This window comes from Cydia strobilella, chromosome Z, assembly GCF_947568885.1.
Source record: "Cydia strobilella chromosome Z, ilCydStro3.1, whole genome shotgun sequence".
NCBI lineage: Eukaryota > Metazoa > Arthropoda > Insecta > Lepidoptera > Tortricidae > Cydia > Cydia strobilella.
Window position 1 is genome coordinate 21,122,104 of NC_086068.1, and position 22,377 is coordinate 21,144,480.

The 22,377-nt window shown below is 37.5% G+C and overlaps 1 protein-coding gene across 1 annotated transcript in view; it reads right to left on the reverse strand.

Moving 5' to 3' along the window:
- LOC134754180 (uncharacterized) overlaps positions 1-21,960 on the reverse strand; it is a 52,059-nt gene extending 30,099 nt beyond the window's left edge. The window contains exons 1-8 of the mRNA XM_063690310.1: positions 21,586-21,960; positions 19,393-19,544; positions 14,738-14,924; positions 11,892-12,137; positions 10,952-11,080; positions 3,911-4,040; positions 992-1,131; positions 725-879 (exon numbers count right to left, since the gene is read on the reverse strand). Coding sequence (XP_063546380.1) covers positions 725-879; positions 992-1,131; positions 3,911-4,040; positions 10,952-11,080; positions 11,892-12,137; positions 14,738-14,924; positions 19,393-19,544; positions 21,586-21,919 — 1,473 coding nt within the window. The 5' untranslated portion in view covers positions 21,920-21,960. The remainder of the gene's footprint in view (positions 1-724; positions 880-991; positions 1,132-3,910; positions 4,041-10,951; positions 11,081-11,891; positions 12,138-14,737; positions 14,925-19,392; positions 19,545-21,585) is intronic.
- Between the last annotated feature and the right edge of the window lie 417 nt (positions 21,961-22,377).

Here is a 22,377-nt window from a genome sequence, read left to right on the forward strand (position 1 = left end):
TTTGACTTGCATCTACTTTTATTCACCGTACTTAATCAAAATCAGAACCCGTTTATTTGGTGTCCACACTTTTTTTATAGTCGGTACTTCTTTTTTGCCGTATAAAATTCATGTATTTTTTCTTACGTATCTCACATAGGTACTACTATTAGCCACACCATCAGCTCAGTTCTATAGCTGAAAAATTATTTCGTCTATCATGTTACTCATTCAAGGGAAGAGGCTCAAGAGGCCTACATCCAAGATTGGATCACCAAAAGGCCACCATGATGATGATGATTTTTTTCAAACTCGATGGGTAGGATGACAGCTGTCATTTCAATACAATTTTGCGAGATTTGGCGTTTTTAGGTTATATAGTTGGTCAAACCAAATTGACTTGTCATCCTACTCAACGAATTTGAAAAATACTAAAGTTTACTTAAGTTTCACTTTTCAGTAACAGGTGTTTAGCTTATCACAACAACTGCAGAACCAACAATTTGGTTTTAGGGCAAGCGTCAAGCTTAAGCGCAGTGACGTTTAGGCAGTCTACATTATGTCTACACGTTTTTTTAAATTATGTACTTAAGCACCTTATATATAACTATGATTGGTCGGGTATATTACGTATTTCAGTATTTTCAGTAATTATTTACATGCTGGGTTTTTAAATTTGTGTACCATAAAACCTTTTCTGTCTTATTCTGTAGGTATATATTATGTTTACCTAATACCTACTTACAAATCGGTTATAGGAAAATATTTTAATGCAATCAACGCTCAGGTAGATGAGGGCCTTCTTAAACTGCACGTCTGGCTGCGAAGTATTGAAGTTTACGGTGGCAGCCCAGCCCGCGCGGAGTTGGAGCTCCGTCGCCACCGACAACGACATCACATCTGAAGTCAAAGTATAGATACAGATAGAAATATATTGTTGTATGGCTACACAAAGCTAAGCATGTCTTGCATTCATATCTAACTCGACGCCCTTAACTACAAGTAGACTAACCGAGCATCAGACGCGTAGAAAAAGCCTCAAGCCGTGCGCCGAAGCACCGGAGCAGAGCAGATGCGATCACGGTCAGCGTATTCCGCTCGGCTTGGTGCGCGCGCGCGCGGCACTCATATCTGTACGCCCATATGAAGCACCTGCAAGTAATTAGACAGTCAGATTGGAATTGCACTTTGTACGTCTTTTTACTAAGAAAAGAAGAGTTATTGCAATAATTCAAAAACGGTTGGACCGGTCATGTTCGCTATCGTTCTCATTGAAAGTATTTATTAAGTTTTTTGTTTTACGATTATCATTTTTTCAAATTTTTTGGAAGAGAAAGGGGGGAACACATTTTTTTTCTTTCGGAGCGGGTATTTCCGAAAATATTTACTTTATCAAAAAATGGTTGTTGGCGACCCTCATTTGTTTTGAAAGACCTATCCAACGATACCCCACCCGCACCATTGGGTTGATAGCAGGGCGGCGGAACAGGTTTTAGGTTACTTTTCGTTCATGTCATCTCAGATATGGGTGAATATTTTTATTTATTTATTTAATAAATCTTACAGCTATCCTTACAGTTTCCCAATGCGATAGTGTCTATTATCATTAAAAATTAAATTACTACTATAACTATACTACTACTATAACTAGGCATATACATACTATAACTAAGAATAACACAACACAAACAATGTAACTTTTACAAATTCACTCTCGGAACAGTAAAATACGTCAGTTCGATTGGCAACTTCGTTAAATGTGCGCAGGGCTCTTCGTCCAAGGGGCCGTGCGCATCAACCCGGTGCGCGCGTGCGGCTCGGCCAGCAGGGGCGGCCTGCGCCTCCGCCACACGTACCGTGGGGGCGCGTAAACACCTATTGACTTTAGTAACTCTGGGTTACTGACCTTTCCACGCACTAACCTAAATATTAGGTATAAGAGGCTAGTGCCAATTCCCTTCTAACCTCTAGCTGGTTATATCCCACCATTCCGAGCACAAACAGGGTTGGATACATTCGAGGATAGAAGGGGTACACTCCATACAACTTTAGGTACAAGCACCTGATGAATTTATTTTGGATTCGTTCCAACATAAACTTGTATTTCGCCTCATTTGGGCTCCAGACGCAAGAACTGCTCTCCATGTGGCTTCTGACAAGGACTTCGTACAATGCGCGTATAGCTCTTACGTTGGAAAACCCGTGACACTGCCGCAGAACGAATCCCAAGTTCCTATATGCCTTCTTGCAAATAATGTGGTGCCTAAAGGAAAGATCTGCGGTAAAATGCACCCCCAAATCTCGCACTTCCGTCAAACGCTCCATCGGCGCCCCTTCTACCGTATCTATTGATGATGTATCGGGCTGTAGGAGCTGCTGAAGGACATTGACGAGCATTTAGCCACATTAAAGTGCAGTTTATTGTCGTGACTCCATTGAACCACTCGATCAATATCATTCTGCAACTCAGCGCAGTCCGATACATCCTCAATTTGACGCACAAGTTCCAGGTCATCGGCAAAGAGCAAACATTTCGCGTTTTTTACCACACTAGGTAGATCATTAATCATTAGCACAAAGTGTAACGGACCCAGATTACTTCCTTGACTGACCCCGGACCTAGTATAGTACGGCTTATATGGTATCAATGCATTCAGTTTGATGTCCTGAACACAAATATATGAGATGATAAGCGCGAAAGTGGTGGGTGTAGGTAGTTGCTGTGACGTCATAAAGTCGGCAGTACAAAGTTATTAACTTTTTTCTTTTCAACATACCATGTGGGATACCAAATGAAAGGGCTTTGTGAGTAGATCACAAATATATAACATACTGTAATATTTTCACTACTTGATCTAACAAATTATTAGAAAACGTTCAAAAATTTCACAATCCACAGTTGACTTTGAACTGCTCTAAATTGAAAATGACTAAATGTAGTTTTTCTTCTACCGTTCTGTCGCTATGCATGACTTATGTTTCCATGCCAAATTGCAGCTTTCTAGCACTAACGATCACGGAGCAAAGCCGCGGACGGACGGACAGACGACATCGACATGGCGAAACTAAGGGTTCCTAGTTGACTACGGAACCCTAAAAAAGGATGTTAATTTAATTTAATGGATTTTGACCAAATGACCAAAAAAACCTACAAGAAAATGTCAAATAAACTTTTTTGTAGTAGAAGTATTGCGTTGCGAGACTGGCATCTTTTTACATGTAATGTTTTTGATGGGATCTCATCTCTTTTTGTAGGCAGTTTTTTTTCGTGTACTCATACCCATATCATACTCATACTATACACATCTTCATTCATACTCACTACGCACATCGTACAACGTAGTATACCTATACTTAACATACTAATTTTAGGAACTGCAAACGTAATCTTTGTTATCGCATATGTTTATATAGGATTACAAACTTATTTGTGCAGTTATTAAATCTTTAAAACGTGATTGATATTGCAGTACTTTTAAGTTTTTATTGGCTTAATACGCTAAAAACTAATTATGTTTTAAATTTGGAGCTCGTGGGTCTGCTAGAAGTACCTTAGAATTATGATGATCGTGAGTGAGTGTGTCAGTAACAAAACTAAGGAACGTTGACATGCAATAATTCTTAAACTACAAGTCCAAACTGAATGTTCTTGGTAATATATGTAAGCCATATCATGCCCTATATGTCACTTAAAATTCAGGGGTCTTTACGGGACTTTAGCCAGCACAAAATTACAGGACGTCGAAAATGGCCTGAATGGCTTCGAGAAAAGGATGGTACGGCCGTGCCTCTTTGTTTTGCTCGACTTGGCGGGGGCACTGCCGTGCTCCCAGATCACATCGCTCAGATCGTCTGCCTTTTCCTCCAATGATGAGATTGTTGTGCAGAAAACTGTCATTAATACAGAATCCAATTCCATTTATTTTCGTACCTTTGTGCGTAACTATCCGGTGCTGGTAACTGTTCGTGAAACTTAGGATTCATCTCACTACATTGCTTGAATGCCTTGACGAGCACTAGGAGTAAGGTCAGTGTAGTGTGAAGATGGACGCTGCTGGCTCCTGCTTGCAAGTAAATTAGGTATACATAGGTACATTAAAAATCCGAGGAAAACTCAATTAGACATTAAACAGCTTAACCGATACTAAGTTAACACTCGTGCAAGTTGTGAGCTTATATTAACTACTAGCTGTGCCCGCGGCTTCGCCTGCGTGGAATTCGGTCTGTGTCAGTAAGCGGCTAATTCACCCCTAATTTATATCCCTCTCCCCTGGAGGCGGAACTTGAAGTAAAGTTGACAGATGGATACGCTAGAGGACTGTAGTCCAGTTAAAATATTTTACAATTAGGTACCACTAAAAAAAACTACACTCCAAAATCAATATTTTTTTTGCCCTTATTTTTTTTTACGTGATTTAAACGACATAGAGTAGTAGGTGTATATCGAACGATACAGTACCATTTTGGTATTTTTACGACCTTGACTGTACCTATCCAAATCATGTCCATGGCAAATATCATCCAAATCGGTCCTCCAGTCAAATCAGTCTAAGCATGACGCCGGCGACGCGCAGCGTCTGCCCCTACGACTTGTTGATGGTCATGGGGAAGCAGACGCTCACGGGAACCTGTAGGCGCTTGAAGCGGAACAGGATGAGGGGGATGCGCGGGATGAACACGGCTTCTCCGGCGCCACACTCCGTCAGGATCTGCGCCTACATATGTTTTGCGTACGATGTCTTTGGGATCACAATCGAGACGCGCTGGCTTGCCGTTTCAGCCGAAAGCGAAGCGACCTGCCTGGCTAGAGCGCCACTGAGTCTCTCACAGTGGTCTTTTCTCAGACTCCTGAGACCGTGCCCCTTGTAGCCTCAATGCGTTGCGAGACTTTCGCGAAAGATTCGATTTTTTTCGGGAAGGCATGGTAACGCGTATAAGTCCTAAATCGTTTGACGATTACTCCGCAAACGACATAGAATAATGATCGAACTTAAACTATCGTGAGACATATTTCAAAATATTTAGATCAGTACTACAATAATAGTGAGTAAAAACCGTACTGATCTAAATATTTTGACATAGAATAATGTTTTTTTTAAAGTAGCCACCTTCGTGGCCATTATTAAGAGGAAACGCAGTCTCCATTTGCCTCTATACTATGAAAATATGTTTAGGTACATAATTTGATGTATATTTATTTACCATAGCCAAACGGTACGTTTTCTACGTTTGACTTTTTTAGATCTTTTGATTATTGTAAAAATTAGGAGCGAAAAACTGATTTCAAACAAACTTTTTAATGCTTTTAACTTTTATAATAATTAATTAAAAATTCCAAAAACACAAACGTACACGGGACATAGCTGTGGTTGATACACAACGAATTGTGTCAAAATATTTTGAATTATGTTAATATAAAGAGAGGAAAATGAGGACTAACAGTTGTATGAAAAGGTGATTTCGCGCGGGTCCTCCACTTTCGTCTTAAAGGATGCGATACGTATGAATATGGATGCAATATAATTACGATTAGGTATTTGGCAGAATTAATCTTGGTGTTCCTAAGATGTATTTAAGAAGTGGAGCTACCTGATGTAGGGGGATGGGGATGTATAAGATTAGGTTCTAAGTCGTTTAGTATCATTTTCAACTAAATCAAAAGACGTATACGTAGATTTCATGTAAATCAGTTCAGGCGGTTATTGATTCCCCCTACAATATTACACCTTCATTTTCAGTTTTAAGGTATTTTTTTTTATAAAAGCTACCCTAGCTACCCGTAGAAGAGCTTTTATAAAAGCTCTTCTACGGGACTCTATACCAAATTTTATCTAAATCGGTTCAGCGGTTATTGAATCCCATATGAATTTCCACCTCCCTTTTCACACCCTTAAGGGATGATGTTTGAGATTAAAACTATCCTATGCACTTCCCTAGGACTCAAACTATCTCTATACCAAAATTAAACTAAATTGGTTCAGCGGTTTAAGCGTGAAGAGGAATTAAAAAAGTATTATTTTTTCATATTTTTTGTTTTCACTCCGGAATGGTGTCATTTTGATATCATAAATGAATTCGGCATACCCGATTTATACAAAACCGATACCTAACTTGGCCTAGTTGCTTAAATGATATAGTTATCAAGATAAAGTTTTTAACCCCTTTTTCATCACCTTGGGGGATGAATTTTTAAAAACGCTGTTTTTAAAAAGTAATTTTCTTGCTTTTTAATATAATACCTTTTTGCAAAGTTTCAAATTCCTAGCTTAAAATAAAATTTGCACCCCAAGACAAACTGTCATCCCCTTTTCAACCCCCTGAGGCGTTAAATTTCCAAAAACGTCGAAATTACTTTTTTTTGTAATCGTCTATTATACCTTTCTAAGAAGTTTCAAAGCATTTGTAATGGATTCAAACTTTCAACCCTCTTTTAACCCCGTTAGGGGACGAATTCTTGATAACGCTGAAATGACTTTTCCTGTATTATAATAATATGCCCATATACAAAGTTTCAAGTAACGCACTCGAAATAGTTATTTGTTATACAAGGGTGCAAAGTTGTTTTTTACCCGCGAGTGTAGAATTGAAACACGAGCAAGCGAAAGGATTCTATAGGTGAACCACGAGCGAAGCGAGTGGTTCTAAAATAGAATCCTGAGCGTAGCGAGTGTTTTGATCAACACACGAGAAGTAAAATACATTTGCGCCCGTGTGTAACACAAAACTTTTCATCTCACTATAGCGAGGAAAGTGCAACATCCACAGGCGTTAGATCATCTTCATCACTGGAAAACTTTGGAAGTTGTGTATTTTTACGCGAGTCGGTGAGAAAAGGTTTTAAGTAAACAATTGTTGACAATGTTGACATTTCTGATGTATGAAATGTCAACGATGCGTTTTGAAATTGCATCGACTCAACTTGTGCGTTCAGAATTATATTTAACATCATTATAAAAAAACAAACGTTTCTTATGGAATTTTAAGGTTTATGACTTAAAATCATTAAATAAAGCTAAATTTGGTATTTTTATTAGATTCTCAAACCTTTTAAAAGATAATTAATATCGAACGAACCATTATCATGAGCGTTTTACGTTTTGTTATCTGTCAAGCTACTTAAACACGCTCCATCCAAGGTCAAATTACTTTCCCCACTAGTGGATAAAACGCGTTTTTCCCCGCTTGTATTGAAGGATAAACGACAACTTTCCGAGCTAGTGAGGGGAAAAACATTTTGATATCCATACAAACTTTCAACCTCTTTTTTACCTCCTTAGGGGTTGAACTTTCAAAAACGCTGAAATTAGTTTTCTCGTATTTCAATAATATATCTTTTTACGAAGTGTCAAATTGCTAGCTTAAAATAAATCTTGAACCCCATACAAACTTTCATCCCTTTTTTAACCCCCTTAGGGATAAAATTTCAAAAAAATGTATAGCCTATAACCTGGCCGTGGTTTTTTTCGACAGATTAGTAAAGTTTGCATAAAATCCGTTCAGCCGTTTTCATTTGATGCGCGGTCAAATAAACAGACAAACAAATAAACAGACAAACAGACAAAAATTTTAAAAACTGTTGGAACGTGTTCTGTTATCGATTCTTAGTATCCCCAGTCAATTTTTTTTTCGAATATCTTCCATGTACAGACTTTCGACCCTCTTTCGCTTTATTATATGTGTAGATAATATCGTATGTATAAAGTACAATTAGAGTTTCGTTGTACTTTGTATAGGTATAGGTTTACTAAAGGTATCATGTACCTACTTTGTTTATTTGCATGTTTTTCATTTCTCATGCTCTAAAAGAGGGTCATTGTTGTTCTAAAGAAGTTGTGTAGAAAGTGATACGTTTCTGCACTAGAGAATTTTACTATCCAAGTACATTTCTTTTCATTATTATACGATAAGCAACTGAAATTTGGCTTTAAATGGATTTGTTATACAATTTCCATTCTAATATTTAACTCCCCATTCCATAAATAACGATACTTTTACCTAAATGGTTAATTGAAAGTACCCTCAAGAAATGCTATAAAAATTTACTTAGGTAGTCATGTTTTTAAAATACGCCCAAGAGCAAGTCGGGCCATGCTCAGTGTAGGGTTCCGTAGTTACCCTTTAGTCACAATAGGCCAAACTGGAGACATTAGTATTAACAAAGGGATGAAATGATGCTTGGTGCCTTTCACCCCGAGTTAAACAATCTATACTTTCATAGATTTCATTTGAATACGAGGAAAGCAAAAACCGCAAAGATAGCTAAAGAAAAAGATAAGGCAAATTTGCATAATCAGTACTTACTTAAATAAAATAATAGACGTATGGCCATGATTTTTTCCTTAGAACTTATTTTCAATCGGAGACTGCATGTCTGGTCATATAATGTAGTACATAGCGAAAAACATTAAATTGCAATATTTATGAAAAACACGTAATTTAGGAAACTGCAGCAATTTTAAAATGATTTGTTAATTAAAGTATGAAAATATAAATAACAATTAAATGAGTAAAATAAGCAGTTGTTATGTTACATTTTACTTTATTTACATGAATTATGCCATATAACTTTAAAAAAAACCCATTTAATGTCGTAATAACGTTTATTAAGTATAACTCTGGCTGTACGTCTTTTTACTATGAAGGGGAGACTTTTCGCTATAGTTTTCATTTATAATATGTTTTACAAACTGGAAGTGTATGATGACAGATGTCATCTCCATACAATTTATAACCTAAAAATGCCAAATGTCGCAAAATTGTATTGAATTGACATCTATCATCGTACTCTTCCAGTTTGAAAAACATTATAATGTCTTTCTTAAGCTCTATTTTTACATTTTTTTTCTTCATATTTTTGTACCCATGGTTCAAAAGTTAGAGGGGGGGGACACTTTTTTTCGGAGCCAATATTTCCGAAAATATTCACTCTCAAAAACTCTGGTTGAAGATCCCTATTCTTTTTGAAGGACCTATCCAACAATACCCCACACAGTAGGGTTGAAGAAAAAAAATCCACCCCCACTTTACGCGTAGGGGAAGTACACTAAAAAAATATATTTTTTTTTTCGACTTTTTGATGTATATATCCATGCCAAATTGAAGCTTTCTAGCACCAACGATCACGGAGCCAAGCCTCGGACAGACAGACAGGACATGGCGTAACTATAAGGATTCCTAGTTGACTACGGAACCCTAAAAAACACATGTATAGTTGGTCAAGCAAATCTTGTCAGTAAATAGGAAAAACTCATCCTTTTCTTTTGGGTGCTAGTACTAGTGTAAGACAAATATAGTATGATTCTCTCTGTCTATGTTTGAAATGAGACAGTCCCTTGACAAACTATATTTTACTTTCCCCGCATTCGAAATTAAAAGTAGTGTATAACTCAGCTAATTTTGCGGTTTCACTCACGTATTTTTAGTCACTATTGGCGTTCGCACTGCGTTCGAGCGGCAAACTACCTCCGAAGAAATCATTGCCTTTCATCCCTTGGTTAACAATCTTTTATTATTCTATTTTTATCTTTTTTTAATCAATCACTTAAACTTATTTGCGCAATATGTAGTCATGTCATACTGATTGAGCTGATGAAATCATGAATAGATAAATACACAAAAAATCCTGTTCTCAATTTTTTTGTTCACTCCAAAATGACTAAGCCTATAAGATATAAATATTAACGAAGTTTAGAATAGGTATAGATACGTGTATTTTGTAGCTAATTTCTTACGCAAAATATTTATGGCACATATACATATTAGGGGCACCCGAAACATAAACTTGCTAAACTTAACGAGTTGCTACATCATTCGGTATGCCTTTAAGAATAACTTCTCTTCTTCTTCCTCGCGTTATCCCGGCATTTTTGCCACGGCTCATGGGAGCCTGGGGTCCGCTTTGACAACTAATGCCGAGAATTGACGTAGGCACTAGTTTTTACAAAAGCGACTGCCATCTGACCTTCTAACCTAGAGGGGAACCTAGGCCTTATTGGGATTAGTCCGATTTCCCGCGATGTTTCCTTCACCGAAAAGCAACTGGTAAATATCAAATGATATTTCGTACATAAGTGTTTGAACCCGCGACCTCCGGATTGAAAGTCGCACGCTCTTACCGCTAGGCCACCAGCGCTTATCGGTATGCCTTTAAGAATAACTAAAAGTTGGTTGATTGTCAGATAAAATTATTGAAAATAATCTCTGCGAAAATCTGTAATAATATAATAACATGATAGAGCTATTTTAAGCTCCAGGGGTGGAAGTGAGATGCATAAGACGCAAGTTGGCACCACTGGGTAGAAAGCGGCGCACACCTCTCGACACCCCTGAGCTGCTCATACCGGTGTTGCCCTTGAGCCATCCTAGATGTCGCTTTTTGTGGGGCCCATCTTGTGAGGGCGAGTCACCGTCTACCGTAAATAAGAATGCATATTGTTTATTAGGCAGTCGTCAGGTTTTTAATCTCATAGCTCAGTACTTAGTCCATCGCTTTCACCCAATAACCTAGTTCATTTTAGATTCCATCAACTCTCAATAGTCCTTACACCCATGACTCTGGCGGGTGCTAACTCTGCGTGCGTCCTATGACACGGGCAAGGGCAGCATCCGCTCGGTGTACCCCTTACATTTCATTAAAGTGTCAAAAGGGCCCTACGTGTTGGCTTCGACTCCGCACACGCCTCCCAAAGGTCCGGAACACCATTGTTCCATGATGGGAAAGACATATAATAACATGAAATTATTTTAGAATTACGTATAGCAGGTACCTAACCCCATTGATTTTTTTATGAATCGCATTTTGACGACTACATAACGTTATATGACTAATAAGTAACACCGCACCGTTACAATGTTTTCCATTAGGTAGGTATAATGGCTATATAATTAGTGCAACATTCGGTGCAGTTAATAACCGTCGGCGAGACCTGATCTGATTACCATAATTCATAAGTGAATTTCGAAAGTGACGTACCCAATTGAACATAGTAGTGTTGAGGATCGGCTGGATTAATGTCGTACGCCGGCAACTTTCTCTCGGGGAAGTATGGGTTGAAGCGGTAAAATATATTTTCTAATATATTCTCCTTGAGCAGCTCCACACCTGGATATACGATTGTGACGTTTCAGGCAAAAGGACCACTTTCATAGTTGTCAACAGGGTGTTTACTGGTGCACTAATTAAAAATCGTCCTTGTTGATACTGTCAAAGTGGTACTTTCTTAAGTACACACAGCACTATTTTAGCCTGAGGGCCTACGTACCTCGAACATTCAAAATCGACAATAAATTCGTTTTCTGCCTTATCTAATCAAGTAATAGAGAGGCAGTTAAAGAAGTTTCGATTTTCGATATTTGCGGTAGGCTAAGTAACATTTAGCATTATTTTATGAAAGTAAAAATGTATTTGCATAATTTTGATGAATATTTATAATTTACCGTATTAAATAACGCGTGACGTGATATGTACGCTAGTTTCTTTAGATTTACGTAATTTACGTAATTTAAGACCTGACCTGTTATCATGAATGCAAAGCCTGATACCACACCGCGCGGAAGTAGAAATCTTATAACATACCTGTAAGACTATATTTAATAAGTAGGTAGATAATTTCGCATGGATTCACCAATCATAAATATACAGAACTTTGTTTTAGTTGTTATTAGCCGTTGTATAATAAAATTGTTAATTAATGTAGGGACAAGGACATTTTCAATAAGCTCTTCGGTAGACTGGTCATCGGGTGTAGGTACTTATAAAGATCGATTAGAGTGATTAGACCATGTGTCAGTTAATACCAATAAAACAGTCCAACAAACCATAAAAAGGCGACAACACCCGGACAAATACTTCCTCGGAGCATACTACTGTACCTACCTACTATAATGTTAAATAATGCAAAACTATTATTTACAGTTTTCCTGCGAGGCAGCAGCTAATAATAGAGACATCTGCAAGAATGTGGGGAAGCGGTTAGACGATGCGACTGCCAGCATCCTGGCGGCCGCGTGGTAGAGCGTTGGTGCTGCCGCCAGCAGCGTCGCGCGGCGGGGCAGCGCGTGTGCAGGCCGCCGCGCGTCCGGCGCTGACAGGTGCCACAGCAACGCGTCAGAAACTACGGCAAACAGCTCGTCCTCTTCCATACCCAGCAATAGACAACCTTTAAGCATTTAGGAGTGGCACATTTAATGTCATTCGCAACTAGGAAATAAGTTAAAATGTGGAAAAACATACATATATAACTTGTTATTTTATTTTTACAACAGATACAACCTGACTTTTTCTAGGCAAGAGTAGTTAGATCGCTAAACCAAATACCGAATATTGCATTTAGCCTTGTTGTCACTTCAGTTCGTAAGTAGGTATTTATTAACCATTTGGCTTCTCTAATCAAAACAATGTAACTGTGACTACGCTTTGCTGCCTTAATGATATACATATGTTGGCACAAAAGAGTCAATCTAAAAAATATCTAAAGGATAAATATCAAATACTAGGTATTACATTTATAATCATAAACATGCTACTAATTTAGCTTAATAAATTTATTGAACAACTATCAATAGACGCCCTAATAGTATGAGTTGCATGTATTGAATATAATAGCCCCCTCGGGTCAAATATTGGTAGTCAAATAATGCAGTCATGCCCATGGATCGTAACGATTGAGCTTCTAAATTAGGAGTAATATTCCCCTGAGTACTCGACTCGTATAAGTGGCACTGGCCTCATTAACCCTCTTTGATAACCGCGGTCTCATTCAAACAGTACGTGAATAAAGAGAGTTGTAACACAAAGCAAAATAACTTTAAATATTTAGCATGTTAAAAAAAAAGTATCGTTTAGAACTAGTTAAAAATATTTTCACCACACCAGCTGGTAAAGGCTCTCTTGATTAGGGTTACCAGGTTTTCAATTTCCTGAGAAAATTCCGAAAATGCGAATATTTTTCCTGACACTCATCTGTCTGATTAAACAAGACGATTTGCTTCATTATTTTTAATCACAGAGGCAGGGGATACCTATTTATGCGAATATTAGTCATGATTTTAAAACTTTTATGTATGTATGCCTGAGTAAAGATTTGTTAGGTAATTAATAATTACGAAGTTATTGACTACGTTGAGTGGATCTCATTTATCTTTTTTTACATTGTTTTGGATATATAAAGTATATAAAATATATAAAAATGTACTTTATAAAAAAAGTCTATTGATTCGAAAAATTCTTGACATTTTCGTGTTCCGTCCGTATTCCTGACAAAAGGCGAAAATTCTTGACGTCAGGAAAATTCCTGACATCTGGTAACCCTACCCAAAAGTTGCATTTTATCCACATGTGACGCAAAGTAATTTGATGCAAATTTTGAGTTGTTTCCTTATGTTGGCTACTAGAATTGACTTTTGAATGATGATTTTGAATGATAAAATATTTAATACTGTTCATTTGGATTTAATTCTGTTTGATATTTTACGTTTACTATTTTCCTCGCATTGGTGACGTGAACATTTTTGAGTTTCACCCGGTGGCAAAATTTGGCAAAACGACAACTTTGCTCATGTTGGCTTATTAGTTCATGTTGGTTTCTATTGAATTGACTTTAAAGCGACGATTTTGAATAATAAATATTTAATAACGTTCATTTTAGATTTAAGTTAGTTATTAATTTCGTTTACGTAGTACCACTGTATAATATATAATATATTGTATGTAAATAAATGGATTTTTATACATAACGTTCATTTGATTTGTAATGTTTTACACTTAGTATTTTCCTCGCGTAAGTGTGGTGAAACTTTTTGTGTTTTACTCGGGAGCAAAGTTTGTTTAACACTCGTGCATTGAAATTCTCGCAACGCTCAAGGTCCCTATTTTGGAATCTTTTGCTTGCTCGGATATCAATATTAGCACCCGGTTTTGGACCTGGGTATGTCCTTAAAGTACGTTGGATCCGGATATGTCCTTAAAGTACGTCCATAAGAGAGGTAGGGGAGGGGCACTGTGAATGTCATACCGCGTTGTGTGGTAGGGCACAGCACAGCGGATGTCATTCCAGATCTAGAGCACCTAGGGACCCAACTAGGGAAGTAAGCAGAAAACCTTAACCTTAACCTCCACCTTACAGAAAACCGCAGCCAAATAACACTAGAGTCTAGTGACTAGACCCTACTCATAGCGTTGTGTTCCTGCCGGTGAGTAAGGTTGCCAGAGCTCAACGAGGGTGCGGGGTGTTAGGCTCGGCAACGCGCATGTAACACCTCTGGAGTTGCAGGCGTCCATAGGCTACGGTGACCGCTTACCATCAGGCGGGCCGTATGTTTGTTTGCCACCGACGTAGTATTAAAAAAAGCATGAAGGGTTATACAATGATTTGGCCCCCTTGTAAAAAAAATATTTTAACGGTGGTGGTGATTCCACCGGGTTCCAATGTCCATGTATAACACTAGTATGCAAATAAAAGTCTCTCTCTCTCTCTCTCTCTCTCTCTCTCTCTCTCTACTAGAGTCCGACCACGCTAAGTTTGCACCCACTCGACAATTGTATACTAGGTATCTCATAGGAGCGCTACTTGACGCATAACTTGGCTCGAAAACTTACCGTGGTTCGACTCTAGGGCGGTCAAGCAAAAATCAGCATCTTATGCCGATGGCTCAGCATGGACTATAATTAATATAGGTAGGTATGTATTGGGATCTAAGTTTGAGCAATCTTTGAAATTAATATCACAAGAAATAAGTTCTAGACACAGTAGACACTCACCTATAAACCCTATATATTTAGTCACGTTATCAAAAAACTTTTCGAAGTCTACGTTTCTATTCAATATAATAGGCTGGCGTATGTTTTTCAATAACAACACAAAACCTTCACGTAAGCTGGGTTCTTTTATGTACGTTGCCTCCAGAAAGTCTAGTATTACGGTTACACTGTCAAGGACATCAATTCTCTGAATACAACATAAGGAATTTCATTATGAGTACGTCTATAAAACAAAATTACGTGTCATATATTATGGACCTTAGCGTCTTCGATTTATCATGGGCCAAAATTATTTCGTGTATCCGGCTGTTCTACTCTACATATCAAAGGGTCTAGCAGGCTAAGCGAACAAGAAGTGCCCCCAACGACGGATTTGGTCATTCTTTCAGGTGGTGTACTGGCAGGACCTAAGAACACTCTACGCTTAATATCAGTCCTCGATCTTCTTTTGTTTTCGAGTTATTCAGGATAATGTAAAATAATCAGCATATCATTGAAAGTGTCATATTTTGTAAACTGTTTAAGTTAAATTAACAAAACAAAATTATATTTGACAATAATAAAATAGACTACAAAATGCATATTTTTAACTTGCATCATGTCCTTATACTTCATTATAAAATAAAAAAGAAACATTTTTTTTAATTTTCATTTTTTTTAACTTTTCGCGGAGGGTACACCTACAAAAAAAATATGCATTAGTAGCCACTAATACCCACTACATACACATATAAAAATATTTGCATAAATCTTCGTGCGTCATGTCAAAAAAAAACCGGCCAAGTGCGAGTCGGACTCACGTTCCAAGGGTTCCGTACATCACATTACACTATTTAAACAATGTATTTTTTATGTGAAAATTTAAAAAACCCGTAGGCGTCGGATAAAAAACGAAGTAAAAGTCCGACTCACGCTTGACTGCACATTTCTAATAGATTTTCCGGTGATCTATAGGTAAAGATCTATTTTGTGTATTTTTTTCAAAACTTTTGACCCAGTAGTTTCGGAGATAAAGGGGGGGGGGGGGGGGGGGAATGGTGATTTTTGCCTAATTTCTTGAATAACTTCTAAACTATTTATCTTAAAATTATAAAAAAAAAACATATTTGAAATTCTCACAATGTGCTCTTTCATTTGATATGTAACGCGATATAGTTTGACAAACTTTATTTTTTAATTTTCTCATTTACCCCCCAAAAGTGGCCCCCGTGTTTAAAATTAATTTGTTTACGTTACATGTTCATCTTTGGGTCACAAACTTACATATGTGTACCAAATTTCAACTTAATTGGTCCAGTAGTTTCGGAGAAAATAGGCTGTGACAGACGGACAGACAGACAGTCGCACGAGTGATCCTACAAGGGTTCCGTTTTTTCCTTTTGAGGTACGGAACCCTAAAAATATGGATGGGAAGAAAAATACAGTCAGTTACATAACTGCGGGCCACTTTTGGGGGGTAAATGAGAAAATTAAAAAATAAAGTTTTATAAACAAAACGTTTACATAACAATTGCAAGAGCTCATTGTGAGAATCTCAAATATATTTTTTTACAATTTTAGGATAAACAGTTTAGAAGTTATTCAAGAAAATAGGCAAAAAATGACCATCTCCGAAACTACCGAGTCTAAAATTTTGAAAAAAATACACAAAATAGATCTTTGCAGTCAAGCGTGAGTCGGACTTAATTATTTAGTTTTTGATCCAATCCATACGGTTTTTTTATAGACATTTCACGCACGTTTCACATAAAAAATACATTGTTTAAATTGTGTAATGTACGGAACCCTTGGAACGCGAGTCCGACTCGCACTTGGCGGGTTTTTTTTAATGCTTTTAGGGTTCCGTACCTCAACAGGAAAAAACGGAACCCTTATAGGATCACTCGTGCGTCTGTCTGTCTGTCTGTCCGTCTGTCACAGTCTATTTTCTCCGAAACTACTGGACCAATTAAGTTGAAATTTCGTATACATATGTAAGTTTGTGACCCTGTGGCGTCTCCTCTAGCTGCCACTGTCGACGTCATCTAACAGATGGCGTTAGGGAGCTAGAACGCAATTAGCTAGAAACCTACATCGCGGTTACGAAGTTTCAAATGTCGCTTACTATATATACTCCTTCTGACTACCTCTCAGTGGACTTCGGTCCCCAGGCATAACACCCGCCTGGAGAGAGTACTCTCTATTGGCCCTCTCTCTACTTACCACAACCCAAAGACGAACCTGTAACGTAAACAAATGAATTTTAAACATGGGGGCCACTTTTGGGGGGTAAATGAGAAAATTAAAAAATAAAGAGTCAAACTATATCGTGTTACATATCAAATGAAAGAGCTCATTATTTGAATCTCAAATATTTTTTTTTTATAATTTTAGGATAAATAATTTAGAAGTTATTCAAGAAAATAGGCAAAAAATGATCATTCCCCCCTTTATCTCCGAAACTACTGGGTCTAAAATGTTGAAAAAAATACACAACATAGATCTTTACCTATAGATTACAGAAAAACCTATTAAAAATGTGCAGTCAAGCGTGAGTCGGACTTATATATTTAGTTTTTGATCCGACCCCTACGGGTTTTTTAAAGACATTTCACTCACGTTTCACATGAAAAATCCATTGTTTAAATTGTGTTATGTACGGAACCCTTGGAACGCGAGTCCGACTCGCACTTGGCCGGTTTTTTTTTTCACAAGACTGACACTTAATGTTATCTATTTTCCAACACAAAATGCAAAAAAAAAATGCAGATAATATTATGTGTCAAATATTATCAATGTTGACATGTCATCGTCGAGGTTTCTTAGAAGAGATTGTATACCTACATACTAACTTATCTTCACACAGCACTGGTACTTTATTTATATATGCTAGTAACTACTTGTTCGATAATGTTTTTTTTTTTGACATGACGCACGAAGATTTATGCAAATATTTTTATATGTGTATGTAGTGGGTATTAGTCGCTACTCATGCATATTTTTTTTGTAGGTGTACCCTCCGCGAAAAGTAAAAAAAAAAGAAAGAAAATATTTTTTTTTATAATGAAGTATGCAAGTTAAAAATATGTATTTTATAGTCTATATTAAGTCAAATATAATTTTGTTTTGTTCATCTAACTTGAACAGTTTACAAAATATGACACTTTCAATGATACGCTGATTATTTTACATTATCCTGATTAACTCGAAAACAAAAGAAGATCGAGGACTGATATTAAGCGTAGTGTTCTTAGGTCCTGCCATAACACCACCTGAAAGAATGACCAAATCCGTCGTTAGGGGCACTTCTTGTTCACTTAGCCTGCTAGACCCTTTCTCAACCGATTCTCGGCAAATTTTGTGAGCAGGTTCTATAATTCACCGAAGGTTAGCGAAGGTCTCTGTTTTAACTCGGACATTTTGCTTTCATATGTCTGGATTATCTCCTCTACAGGTCGCAATTCTTAACCGAGTCTCGTGAAATTTTGAGACCGGGGGCCGATTTTTGAATCTCGCGCGCTCGATTACGTCACTCGAAAATCTGTGGAAAATGACGAAATGCATTTTTTTTTTAATACGACCGATATAAATTGGGAATCTAGTGGTATTGGCCACTCGTTTTCAATTCTATTACTAGAATTTTATTGAACGAAATACACGAAATCGAGCGGTCGAAATTCAAAAATCGCCCCCCAGGTTTATGATTAAATAACTATAATTTTTTTGTCGATCCAGTTATTGAAAAAAAAAAAAACTTAATTAGGAAATTCGCATAAAAGACTTAAGCGCCAACAGCGTCTATAGCGATTGAGAGCCAGAGACCATTGTGAGTTCACTGTGATAACTAAGTACTTTTCACTATTACTCTACTAACGAGGTCTACTCTACAGCTCACAGAGCGACTAGTTATAATTACCTATATGTTATTTTTGAACGCGAGGTCTACTCTACACTCTATATAGCTCACAGAGCGACTAGTTATAATTACCTATATGGTATTTTTGAACGCGAGGTCTACTCTACACTCTACAGCTCACAGAGCGACTAGTTATAATTACCTATATGGTATTTTTGAACGCGAGGTCTACTCTACACTCTACAGCTCACAGAGCGACTAGTTATAATTACCTATATGGTATTTTTGAACGCGAAGTCTACTCTACACTCTACAGCTCACAGAGCGACTAGTTATAATTACCTATATGGTATTTTTGAACGCGAAGTCTACTCTACACTCTACAGCTCACAGAGAGACTAGTTATGGTATTTTTAGTCGATTCAGTTTTTTGTGTTTCGTAGGTAACTAGGAACCTTTATAGTTTCGCCATGTCTGTTTGGCTGTCTGTCAGTCCGTCTGTCCGCCCGCGCCTTTGCTCCGTGATCGTTAGCGGTGGAAAGCTGAAATTTGGCATGGATTTATAAATCAGTTACGCCGACAAAGTCGTAAAATAATAACAAAAATTTTTTTAAGGTATCTCCCCTACACGACAAGTGGGGATGATATTTTTTTCGCTTCAACCCTATAGTGTGGGGTTTCGTTCGATAGGTCTTTCAAAACAAATATGGGTCTTTGAAGGCCATTTTTTGATAAACATAATATGTTCGGTGATAATCGCTCTGAAAGAAAAATAAATCTGCCCAATCTAATTTTTCACATTCCTCATAACAAAGGATACATATCCGTGTTGAGAAATGGTAGCAAAGTCACGTAGATGGGCATTAAGTCGGTCCAGCTGTTGGAGGGGCGCTGCGTCCGTCACCAAGAACTGCAACTTCTGCGCCATCTCCCAACCGTACGCCGGCGGACACGAGGAGTTCCATGCCTGCTCTGAGGACCAACAGAAGGATTTCGGATATGATGTTAAATTTGGATTCCAAACTGGCGGCCCAACCTTTTCTGAAAAGGAAAAGTTCATAATGTGCCTGGCCACCATGTTGGAAGAACAAAACAAACATCATTGTCGACACGCACACTCCTATGGAATAAAATGGATTATTATCAACTTTAAATTGGCAGCCCTGAAAACCTTGAAAATGTAAAACATTCACCGTTTTTGAATCCGCACCCTTGGGAGACTTGAAATCATTAGCTGCTTTTGTTGGAATACGAAACGGACATTATTTTCTAAATACGAACTACTTACTATCAACTAAAATCAACACTGACTCCAGTAAAGGACTAGTCGAGACAAATTCAACAATACTTTAGGGTTCCGTAGCCAAAATATGGTTGCATCAAACTGTTTGTCATCGTTAGAGTTGGTAAAATTATATTGTATGGAAAGTTTCATAGTAAACCGCCGCGGCGCGCCGGGTGGGGTGACGTTGATCAGTCTGTCGAGAGCGGATGGTGCAACTGGCACTTCGTCATGCCCTTCAGTCCGTACTCCGTAGTCGTAGCAGTGATCGGAATAGGCAGAGTACAAAATACCTAAACTTGCTAGAACACTCATAAAGTGGAGACTGCCTCGCAATAAAAAAAATTAAACGTACTAAGTAAATAATAATTGTTATAAATACAGTAAAAAACAATACATTCCTCGTTTTTGTCCAATACAATCAATAGGCGTAAAATAAAACAACTAATATTTTTGTAACTTTCTGTATATATTTCTTAAATCTAAATACACATAATCTCGCTACTCAATGTAAATACAAAATTATTTTAATTATTTATCGTCAATGTCGTCAGAATCAGGATCATATTCAGAACAAATATATAATTGTTGATATATATAGGTAATTTAAATAATTTTGTTAAAACACACTCATTACATTTAACCCATTCACAATAAAAACAAAGTACAATTTAAACTTAATATGCTAACAAACAAAACCTAAACCTAAACCTTAAATATAAAAGACTTCCCCCAAATCACCCCCTTCTGGCATGGTCGCAAGGACGCTAGCGGCGTTACCCCTCTGCACCGCCAGACAGCCTCTGGGCAAAGAAAGCGCCCGCCCTATGATCGCCTATCGCCTCGAATAATTTTGTATTTACATTGAGTAGCGAGCTTATGTGTGTTTAGATTTAAAATAAATAAATATATATATATATATATATAGAAAATTACAAAAAAGTTGTTTTATTTTACGCCTATTGTTTGTATTGGACAAAAACGAGGAGTGCATTGTTTTTTTTTACTTTATTGTATTTATAACAATGTTAATTATTTAGTACGATTCCGGGACTTCGTTCGTTCGCAAAAAAATGTTATCGCAAGGCAGTCTCCACTTTATGACTATGTTCTACCAATAGGCAGGTATTTATACTCTGCCTATTCCGCTCACTGGTCCGTAGGTGGGTATGTCACAGTCACAGGTATGACACACTCACAATCAGTCTCTGATTAGTTACTCGTATTTAATCAGGGTATTGATCTTAATAAGAATTGTTTGTTAACAAGCAGATAGCCAATTTTTAAAAGGTTTCCATTTAGGTAAGTAATTTTTGAGTATTGCCCATGTTTTGCATTAATATTAAAAAATAAGGATTTTTTTGTAAAGTGGTTGCGGTCCCTGTTTTATACAATGGAGTAAATAGGTATGAGAAAATCATCTAAATGTGTAGCGCAAGCACTTTAAAATCATATCGCATGTAGTGTGTATAAATTCTTCACACTCGTTTTTATAGCGACATTTAGTTTTGTAGGTCAACACAAAGTCACGCAAGCGAAATGATAACCAAGTGATACTTCGGTACTAAATGGTATGTGGGTGATGGAAAGCGCTATCTGTCCAAATAAAAGGGTTATAGATTTCCTTGACCATACGAGGAGTGTCTTTTCAAGCGTTTGTATGGTGTTCATAGAGAAATAAGCCCTCTTGTAAAAACTCTCCTCATATTGATTCAATAATTTCTCGATTACCTACTGGAACAGGATCCAATTTGTGAAGAAAAGCTCTTTTTAGCTGTTCGCTCTCAGTGTAAGGTTTTCCGTCTGGGCCATAAATGCAGCCGAAGCTATCGGAGGATGAACCATCTGAGGAAGCTTGTATCTCATAATATTTATCCCTTGTAGTTCTCGTGTATGCTTCAAATTTTCTCTTCTGGACAAAGAACTGAGTATGAGAAGAGCTTTCAGATATGTCGCTACAATCTCCGCTAGCATTTTTTGTGGTGGTCGTGGCTTTAGTATTTGTTTTTGTTTTCGACGGTTTACGGTTCACATTTGAAGCCGAATTGGCTTGCTTGCTTTCCATATTTTTGCGGTTAAATAAGATTGTAACATAAATCGCAAGGTATGACTTGATGACTTTCTACACTGAAAATCTTCATTATTTGTCACACTGTGTCATACTCGTGACATTTAATAATACGTCAGTCAACGCGGTTACAAAGAGGTAGTTTACCGATTTAGATTGGTGTATTGATGTATTGGGCCACAATGTTAAATACAGGGGCGTGTTTACCCTAGGGCCAAGGGGGGGCAGGCACGGGGTGGCAGGCTGCGGGGGGCGCCACAGGCCGCCGCTGGCTTTCAGTTTTGGGTGCTTCTGTGACGCCCCAATATTTTTTTTGTGGTGTTACTGGTACTAGACAATTTAATTTAAAGTAACCTACCTAATTATTCGTTGTCTATGGCCAGTGGTCACATTAAGATTTTTACAGCGTGCCTTTTACCTTCTTTACCCACGTTACGTTCTCATGATGTCGCCTT